Source organism: Hippocampus comes, unplaced genomic scaffold, assembly GCF_001891065.2.
Source record: "Hippocampus comes isolate QL1 unplaced genomic scaffold, H_comes_QL1_v1.1 scaffold40, whole genome shotgun sequence".
In the NCBI taxonomy this organism is placed as follows: Eukaryota; Metazoa; Chordata; class Actinopteri; order Syngnathiformes; family Syngnathidae; genus Hippocampus; species Hippocampus comes.
Genome location: NW_017842058.1, coordinates 1,382,954 through 1,393,773, shown reverse-complemented (window position 1 = coordinate 1,393,773; position 10,820 = coordinate 1,382,954). Strand labels below are relative to the sequence as shown.

General features: G+C 44.2%; 1 protein-coding gene across 1 annotated transcript; it reads left to right on the top strand.

Annotated features, from left to right (window-relative positions):
* Positions 1-12: 12 nt before the first annotated feature.
* Positions 13-10,285, top strand: LOC109510605 (protein Wnt-2b-A-like). Its single transcript, XM_019861027.1, has 5 exons — positions 13-609; positions 3,662-3,882; positions 5,856-6,133; positions 6,920-7,184; positions 9,204-10,285. The coding sequence occupies exons 1-5, from the start codon at positions 485-487 to the stop codon at positions 9,431-9,433; spliced, it is 1,119 nt and encodes a 372-aa protein (XP_019716586.1). The 5' UTR covers positions 13-484; the 3' UTR covers positions 9,434-10,285.
* The last annotated feature ends 535 nt before the right edge of the window (positions 10,286-10,820 follow it).

Sequence of the window (10,820 nt, the reverse complement as noted above, 5' to 3'; positions counted from 1 at the left end):
AGCCCAGATGATTTCTTACTTGCACCTTTCAAACTATTAAAGAAAAAAAAGTGATGGGTGGTGGTGGGCTTGGTTCTATTGTGGGGTGGTCGCGGGGGGAGGGGGGGCGGAGAAGGTGGGTGTGTCACATCCCATCACACCCGTTTGACGAGCCGGAGAAGCGCGTGCGTGCGAACGTGCGTGCGGAGCGTTTGCGCATCTTCTGTCTTGCACCACGGATACAAATGTATTTGTATTTTTTTCTCAATACCAAATGTTAACTACAAACCAATCCAATAACTTTCACGAATGTAACCATGGTTTGATCCCGCCGTTAATTACGCGGCACCCTACCTGCATCAACTGAATCGAGCGAACGCCGACAGGACGTCGGGACTCACTGGTGGAGCTTGACGACAGCGCTTACAAGTCTTTTTATGGGCTTTTTTTTTTCTTTTTAATCATTAACGATGGACGTCGGACGAGCACCGAGCCGTGACCAAACATGAGAGCGCAATCTCCGAACTCTACGATGGGCAAGAGGACGCTTCGTGGAAACTCCAAAGCCAAAGTGTACATGCTCATTTGGCTGCTGCTCGTCTGCACGCCAAGAGTGGATTCATCCTGGTGGTGAGGGACCATTGACGGGCTTTCACAGTATACATTTACATTTCTGTATGCGTTCGCACGCCGATTTGACACTTTTTCCATTGCACGTGGACCTAAAACTGTCAGCGCATTTCATGCTGAGAAGACAAATACAGAAATACACTCGTGGAAAGCAAATTCAATTCAATTATAATCACGTTTTGGTGTTATAAAGCGATACTTGAAATTAACCTACCCAAAGAAAAAAAATTAAAATAAAAAACAAATACTACACAGTAAATTAAAAAATAAAACAGAAATATTTCAGCATGAACACCAAATATTGATTAAAAATAAGGTGTCGAAAAAAATACAACAAATAAGAAAAATAGACAAAAGGAAAATGAAATAAAATAATGATTCATGTTCAGTACATATGTACATTAATAATACAATATAAATATTCAAACCTGTGATAATACACATATAATAAATTTACAAAAATGAAGACTAAATAACTGATAAATCAAAATATAATAAACATAATTTATAGGATGAATAAAAATCAAAAGATACATTAATGAAAAGTGGTAATGAACCAAGTTTTTGATATTTATTTCTATCAGCCTATGTTAGCATTAAATAATGTTTAATGCAAAAACAACACATGAAAACAAATCATAACATAATGTTACTCTTGATTATTGAACATTAAACAAAATAAATAAACAAATAAATAAATAACAGACATGATAAAATGAATGCAACATAAATTAAGAATAAAAAAAATCTTAAATATCACTGGCTTTGGGCCATAACCTCCTACTGTATGTCACAATTTGGTAAATTTACTCCCCCCACCCGTCTATACTATTGCTCAATTCAGACGCGTGGGAGACGCGGGGGTGTCATTCCCCCCCCCCCCCACCCCAAATTATTGACCAATCTCAAGTGTTGAGAATGGCTTGCTTTCTTTGATGCAATGTAAAAGATTACGTTGTTGGGGTCTCCTGAAAAGTGATGATTTTGGATGTGCAAGGATTCGACCCGACGAAATGAAAAACTGAACTGCTTTACATACTTACAACAAAAACAAAAAAAGAACAATGACAACATTTTGCAAATCATTTAGAAACAAACCAACAAAATAATTTTTTTAAATGAGGGCTGTTTCTAGCATATGGTTATGTCATTGAGCTCCATGAGAGATCCCTCAAAATGCACACACAATATACTAAACTCGTTCATAAATGTTGGTAAGCGAGTGTTCGGTCGTACCTTATATTGTGGCCCATGCCTTGATGAAGATGAATGGGTTGGTGGGAGGGCGTACATCATCTCCCCTATCCTGTCCCATCCATCTTTAGCTGGGACTTAAGTGTCAGGTGTGGGCGCCGGTGCGTGTACAAATGAGGCTTGATCAGTTCTTTTCAACAGCTTGCAAAGAAGACAAAAACGCGCAACAACAGTTCAGCGTGCATCAAAGCTGCAACTCTCTTTCTTTGAACTTTGACTTTTTCTCCACATTCACTGCCAAGTGATGAAACTCCGGCGGCATGCGTGACGTCGTTACCATGATAACCACGAGTGGAAATATTTGCCAAACCCTTGTGTCGAAACAAGCGGCTGCATTAAAAGTAAAAGCAAGCGTTGTATTTTCACTCGTGGAGGCAGCACTTCATCACTGCAGCGGCTTAGCGCGTCCTCAAGTGTTTTATCGATTAGTGAAGCAGCGCAAACATCAATGGAATGACACGTAAGGGGCTAACTATTTACACCAATTCAGGATGTCATTTCATGATCTGCTTTCATCAAAATACCGAAAAAAACCCCCAACAATTACAGCTTCAATTTTACATTGTGTTTAAAAATAGAAAAACTCTCATAAAAACATGTTTTGACACATCCTATTTCTTGGTTGGCTAAAGTCAGCTCACTTTTACCGACACAAACCAGGCGCGGCGACTGAGGCTTGTGACCAAAGCCCAGCGTGAGGGCAGGGGAGAAAGCGAGCTCTCATAAAGTAAAAAATAAATACGGTATTTAGGCACATGAAAGCAGCACTTGAGACACAACACTGTGTGTGTACTAAGCGAGTATGTAAGTACGTGCTGCTAAAAATGTTGGTTCATACCATTCTGTGCATTTGATGAAATTCAATGCAGTGCGGCTCACCTTTTGACTTGGCAGGTTTCAGACAATGTAGAGTCACTTGAAAGTGGCTCTGGATCTTTATCCATTTCAAATCATTCAAATTCATCCAATTCAGTTTGAAGGTACAGTAGTTATGATGTAACCAAGCCCCACTGTTACATCACAGTGGGGCTCACATGCTTTTTTTGAGATACTGTACGGGTAAATCACGAACAATTTACTTGTTTTTTGTTTTTTCTACTTTCACACTTGGATGGTGTGTAGGCACTTTTATACAAGCCATCCATTCAGTTATTTGCCTCAACCATTAGGCGCCCTTTCTCCGTCTAAGTGTGCGTGCGTCCTCAAGTATCTTTTGGCTCGGCCGCTGTGAACAAGACAATAAACACAAGTAGTGCCCCTGCTCAGCTTTTAGCACTCGGCCACACCGTTACACTCCAGAGGAGCCACGGCCATAACGGGAGTGGAAACTGAACGACGGGCAGCGATTAAAGGGACTCTTGTGAGGATGTACACTTTTTAAATGGTTACTCGCACAGCGGCATGTGATCGTCCCCTTTCAAGGATTTCAACAAAGACAGTGGTTATGTCTGCTGAGTAAGTGAGTGAATGAGTGTCATTGGACTGAGATGGAATAGGCCTCTCACGATCAAGGGGCGAGAGCAGAGCGGTCTCGGGCATCCAACTTGAGGCAGGGTGGCATTCGGCCTCCCTGCCCTCCGTTGACGATTGGTTTGCGACTGGTAAAAGTCCCCCCCGCCCTCACCCCAAATAACTCGTTGGCAACTGGCCTCTGATTGTTACCTCGTGGACGCCTGATAATTTGGTGATCATATTCAATCAAGTTTTTTTTTTTTACGACAGACTCATAAATTACTTTTCACACATAACATTTCAATGCTGTTTGCAACGACGAATAATGACCGCCACCCCCACGCAGGTACATCGGCGCGCTGGGTGCTCGGGTGATTTGCGACAACATCCCGGGCCTGGTCAACAAGCAGCGGCAGCTGTGCCAGCGCCACCCGGACCTGATGCAGTCCATCGGCGAGGGCGCCAAGGAGTGGATCAAGGAGTGCCAGCACCAGTTCCGCCACCAACGCTGGAACTGCAGCACGTTGGAGCGTGACCACACCGTGTTTGGCAGGGTGATGCTGCGAAGTGAGTCGGCGCAACTGGGATGGGGAATGTGGCTCTTTTCCAATCTGTGTGAGACACTCCAGTTAATCACCCTTGTAAATGTCTCCGCCGCGATCAGATAAGCACATAATGAATGGATGTCTCATGAATAATTCCGCCATATAAACACAAAGAGGTGTTTTTTTTCTCTTTCTCAGGGAGTAAGGGAAAGTGGGAAAATGGATTTTCTCTCGGAAAAAAAACAAGCAGCGCAATTGAGAGATCCACACTGGTGATGTATAAACAGTAATAGGAGATGTAAATATTTGGGGAGATGTTTCTGGCAGCCGGACAAAGCTTGACGGCCTGACATATCGCCTGTGTTCTGCTTGGTTGCGTGAGCGGGAATGAGGACAGGAGGTAGAGGTGTGTGTGTGCGTGTGCGTGTGTGTGTGTGGTGGGGGCCCGAATAACCTTCCCAAATCTCCTCTCTCTCAAATGAAAACAAAGGCCAGTGACTGAGAAAGCCTCCACATGTGCACATGAGGAAAAAGGTGAAAGGAGAGTCGGCCGGGCTGTGATGTCATATTCCTGACATGCCGCGATGCGTGCTACATTCCACCATACATGGACTGATCTTTCCATGTACTGGACAAATGCTGCTATAAGGAGCTACATAAGGGCAAAAAATGGACTAAACCAACAAAATCACACTAAACCTATTTTTTGACCAGAACAAACAACAATCTGTACAATGTCATCCAGTGATAATGTGCTAAACCAACCAAACTACGATCTTTAACTACTGTACCGTATTTAGAGCACATGTGCCATACTCAAGGCCCAGGGGCCAGATCTGCCGCGCCACATGATTTTATGTGGTCCACTAAGGCAATAATTGTGTGCCAACTTGATGTTTCTTGACAAAATATCCCAAATTTCAAATTGTGTTCACTAGGGTTGCGGTTCTTGAATATTTTGGTTTTCGGATAAGTATTTTTTGCTTGGTTATGAATACAGAAGACAAAAAAGAAAATTCCACTTCATAATGAACGACCACCTGGTTTTCATTAAGATAATCACCATTTCAGATGTGATTTTCGTCTCTCGAAACATTAGAGAGATTATCTCATTTTTTGTCCATGAGACGAAGTGACATCAAAACCACAGTAGCGATTTTGCTGCCTAAAAAAACAAACTTGAGTAAGCCTGGTTTGTTCAAAAGTGATCAGTTGGAACAGCAATTGTGTCAGGCTGTCAGCATCAAAGCGTGCAGTCATTTACGTCTGTTAAACTTCCTTGAAAAGTAATCCGAGGGCTCTCACTAGCATACATGGGGCTGCTATAGCTGGAGCCGCCGCTAAATGCTGGCAACAGGCGCCGTACAGTACATGCATTCATCCATCCGTCCATCGATTTTCCGATCCGCTTTATTCTCATGAGGGTTGCGGGGCATGCTGGAGCCTAGCTCGGCTGTTTTCCGGTGGTAGGCGGGGGACACCCTGAACTGGTTGCCAGCCCATCGCAGGACACACATAGACGAACAACCATCCGTGCTCACACTCACACCGAGGGACATTAACCTGCCACGCATGAAATGGAAATGTAGGAGGAAACCGGAGTATCTGGAGAAAACCCATGCAGGCACAGGGAGAACATGCAAACTACACACAGGAAGGCCAGGGCCTGGAATCGAACCCGCAACCTCTGCACCTTGAGGGCGACACGCTAACCAGTCGGCACCGGGCCGCCGCCTTACAGTTCAGTATCAGCATAATTAGTTTTTTTTTTTAAATTAGTCGTTGAACGTTATTTCAGGAAAACATTGTGTTGTTGACGTAGCTAGCAACCGTTTAAACCAATCAAACAGCAAGCTTATTTAGACCCATTCACAACTATTTAGACCATTCCACTTGGGGAAAGATGTCAAGTTACAATTGCTGTATGGTATATAAAAAAGGTACTCACCGGTAAATATACTGCATTTAGTCCCACTTGTTCCTCTTCTCACCAAGGCAGCAGAGAGGCAGCATTTGTGTACGCCATCTCGTCGGCCGGAGTGGTCTACGCCATCACCCGGGCGTGCAGTCAGGGCGACGTCAAGATCTGCAATTGTGACGGGCACAAGCGTGGCCAAGCCAGCGACCAACGGGGCAACTTCGACTGGGGCGGATGCAGTGACAACATCAACTATGGCATCAAATTTGCCAAGGCCTTTGTTGACGCCCGAGAGAGGATGGTGAAGGACGCCCGGGCGCTCATGAATCTGCACAACAACCGTTGTGGAAGAATGGTGAGTTGCTGTACAGGTCCGATAAACTGCTGATTTGTTAGCATCCCTGCTAATATATTTGGGGTCTGCCAGAAGCTGTGTCCTAATTCAAGTGACACATCCTTTAGAAGAGCCAATGTACATGTTCTACGTAGATGACATTGTTTCAAGTGCGCCAGTCTGGATTGTTTTCCATTTCTGATAGAACTACTGCAGTGCTAGCATCCTCACTCATATCTTTGGGGTGTGCCAATAGTTGTGCTCCAAATGAGGGGCTGCACATTTCAGAAGACTCAAGATGCACAGTCGACGCAGATGACTTTACTTGTCAACCCACGTTAAACAGGTTGGGTCAGATTTGTCCAGTTTGGATAAAACAGTACAACTCGCTATCTTTGGGGTCTGCTGATAGTGGTCGTCCAAGTCTTGGGCCGGAGATGAAACACTGGCGGGAACCTCTGAAAAAAAGATCCAACCCATGTTAAAAGCGTTCGAGAGATTTCTACCCTTACATGATAATGCCAAGTGGTTTCACGTTCGGGTATCAATAATGTTGCGGTTTCAAGGTCGCACAAACATGACTGGTAATTGATGAGCCTTCACACTTGTTTCATGCTTAGGAGAGTTCCTAGAGTTTCTGATCCCTTTTGCCCTCACGCTCTCGTGTATATGTCCCACAGACCTTAGTTTCCTCTTGAAAGAGGATCTCTAAAAGAAGACGTGACCTACCTACCAGGGTCATTCACACCTTGGCCACGGGCCAACATGGCAGGCTTAACGCCCCGTCAACTCTGACCTCTGCCGCAGGCCGTCAAGCGCTTCATGAAGCTGGAGTGCAAATGTCACGGTGTCAGCGGCTCCTGCTCCCTGAGGACCTGCTGGCTGGCTATGTCCGACTTCAGGCGGACGGGCGATTACCTCCACAAGAAATACAACACGGCCGTGGAGGTGACAATGAACCAGGACGGAACCGGCTTCATGGTGGCCGAGCATGACTTCAAAGGGAGTGCCAAGAACGAGCTGGTGTACGTGGAGAACTCGCCCGACTACTGCCTCATGGACCGAGCAGCAGGTATCAGAAACATTTTGCCGACACCTCAACGAAAACATGAAGAAAACATGGATAATATTGTTTGGTGTGGCGCTCGAACATGGCAGAACCAGTGTGGACAAATGTGCGTATTTGAATAGCAATATAATTGTATAGAATGACATGAAGTGTAGTTGCTCGGACGACAGAACTTGTTTGGCTGACCTGTAAGGTGATTTGAGTACGGGTACCGGACAAAGCGGAGATGGTCGAGCACCGCATACCAAACTGTGAGCTCATTTAAAGTCTGGGTACACCAGCAAGTGGAGCTGATATATGTAGCAGCATCTTCGGAAGTAGACCTGTTGGGTAGCGAGATCACGGGAGCTGCTTGAGTTCTGCCCAACAACCACTGTGAACGAATGCGGAGTAGATTTAAGTAGCGATACCTGAGATAGTGGAGGTGATTTTAGTGGGGGTACTTCAGGAAGTGTCCAAAGAGTTTGTCATTATTGAACAAGGTGGTTTTCAGGAATGTGTTGCTACAACACGCATTTCGAGATTTAGATCCGGATGGACTTTTCACAGTTCTCCATTGATCTAACAGTAGCTCGCCTGATGCCACGTCACCTTTGAAAACAAAATGAAAACCAGAGGTGTCAAGTGAAGTTTCGCATTCCATCACAGCTTAAAGTCCACCGATTTGCCCTTTCCCATCCAGTTTAATTCCTGCCATTTGATTTGCCTTGTTAAGGATCCGTCTCCCTGCTCACATCCGGTCGCTCTGTGTTAAGGATCCGTCTCCCTGCTCACATCCGGTCGCTTCAACAGAGCGTGAAGGTGCTCGGCAGTTCTTTTTTTAGATGACGTGGTGCACTTTTAAACTGAATACCTTCACTCCTCCTTGGCTTTGGGCTGATACCTGATGTAATGACTCAAAGGACAGGTTGTTAAAAAGTCATCTTAAAAGGAGCTTATGATGCCTTCTCGCTGCTAATCTCCATTGTGTAGGAATTCACGGCCCGGGGATACATGCAGGCTTATTTTTCAAATCCTTCCTTTGGTCATTTTTAAGCAGTGATCCCTCTCAGCCTGAGGGAAATATCTTCTCTTATCCCTTCTCTTTACATCACGGATGCTCGGTCATTAATGGTGGCATCTATCCTCACACCTGAGCACAGCTTTGGGTTCGGGTTAGAGAGTGTTCGAATGACCAGCTTGGGGAATGTAACCTCTGTGGGAAAGCCAACACTTCATCTGAATCATTGGATGGTTAAATGCAACATTAATCTCTTAGTTTCCCGAAAAACTAAGAACCCGTAACGACATTGATTACTTCAATAACCTCAGCTTTCCCGTGTACGATGTCTTCAGTGAGTGAGTGTTATAGTGACATCGCCCCTTAAAAGACAATCGATTGAGAAGTGTGATTGCTGTAGTGCACTACCTTCGGTAACTGTTTTAAAATGTCTCGCGTTTTTAAGGTGATTGGTTTGGCACTGTAAAAACATTCCCTGACCATCTGCAGATTAGTTAGAATTGTGGCTGTACGAGGACAGACTTGAAATGGGAGATAAACCCATAAAAGAGGACGAATTGAGAAATCGACACAAAGAACATGGACACATTTGAACTCCCCTTCCTGGTCTGTGTTGTGTAATAAATCCTTTAAAATTAATAGAGTTCTTTATATGACATAACCAAATAAAAGTTTGAAAAAAGTCAGTAAGTAAGAATAACATCGACTTGTAACACCAACTCTGACTGTCAACCTCAACTAAATGAGCTATCTGGTGGAAAATATCTTGATATATAAATGGGGTCTCCAAGTCGGGGATGAGCTGCTGTCCCAATTTGTTGAGAATTTTGATTGTGGAGCATCAATTGGAAGCACAGACTTTTGAGTGTTGACCACGATTGGTTTGACAATTCTACCTGAGGGAAAAATGACTGGCAGAGTGCCAATAAGAAACACTCGCTGATAGTTATTTTAAAACAACAAGCGGGAGATTAGAAGATATGACGCCACGGTATTAATCAACACTTATTTTGTCTCGTTAGGCTCCCTGGGTACGGCGGGCCGCATTTGCAACAAATCGTCACGGGGCACCGACGGCTGCGAGGTGATGTGCTGCGGCCGAGGCTACGACACCATGCGTGTCAAACGTCTCAGCCAGTGCGAGTGCAAGTTCCAGTGGTGCTGCACGGTCCAGTGCAACGACTGCGAGGACACGGTGGATGTTCACACCTGTAAGCCGCACAAGCGACCCGACTGGCTGGATCAGACCTAAGCCCGTCCCGCTTTAGCGTGTTGTGGGATTTTTCACAATAAACATTTGGCCAAAGATGACTGGCTGACTGATGGTAAAACTGGAAAATATGTCCAGTTGTTGATCATGGACTTCTGGAATGTTTCTGACCATTTGTGGAACTTTGAAACAATTGTTGAGTATTGTATAACACATACCGCAGTACAGTGGACACCGAGATTAAGCAAATCTTTTTTTTTTTTTTATGATAAACTCAACATTTGTAAGAGCCCATTATCATTTGAATGGCAGCGTACAGTACATCGGTAATGACCGTCTTTGCATTGGCACTTCTGTACCTTATGTTGAATAGCTCGCAGCTGATCAGATCGTCAATTTCCCCGATGCCAATAGCAATTCCTAACTTTCTCAGCATCATCATGAGACTTTTACCACTCTGCTTTCTCCGATGTCAACCAAACAAGGAGCCTTGCTTGCCTGCATGACCTCAACTGGAATCTTCGTCACACCGCCGCACCGTCAAGCCACCTAGCTATCAGTCACAAAATGTGTTTGTCAATGAATAGATGTTAGTTTGGTTTTACAGAAAAAAATTGCAAAGAGTAACTTGAAGACAGAAAAGGCTTCATTCTACTGATAATTGCCCTGATGTTTAGCAAGTCCATCATTTTTTTTAGAGAAACACTTGACAGGCTTTTCATTTAATAAGCAATAGAGAGCTTCTGGAAATGACTGAAATTGTAACTCCAACAAGTGAGGACTTCTTGGCAAAAATCCCGAGAGAGTGAAAAAAGCACTGTCTTGTGTTGACGTTGGACACTTGTTTTCACACATTCACTTCTGCCGCCTCATTGAAAACCTTGCTCATTTCTACCTCTGGTCCCTTGTCTTTGTTTCCATCCTTGCTTGTTTTGATTTGCGCACACACACACAACCTCAGACTCCATTTTTTTTACTCCCTCTCCATGCTTGGATGTTTTCGTTGTGGTCACAAAGTAAATTTCCAAATATTCAGACTATTCAGGTTTACAAAAACTGCAAAACCTTGGCAGAGGGCTATGTGTTCGACTTGCGACGCAATTTCTGCTTCCCAGTGAGAAAAATCAGCTACTTTTATAACCAGTAGAGACAGAATGGTTGGAACAGTGGTTCGAAAGAAACCCACAATGGTCACTGAAATAGCTTGAAACTGACAAAACTTGAAAAATGCATTTGGAAAAACCACACTGTTTTTGGGAGTACGTCCTGTAGACTAATTGACCAGAACTTGAGCTTTTTTGACAAATTGCTTTTATTTTGGGGCTGCATTGCTACATCTGGCATAGGGCCTCCTAAATCTACGCAGAGTACAACGAAATCTCAAAATTACCAAAGCATTCTGGAGCAAAATTGTGCTGCGCAGTCAGAA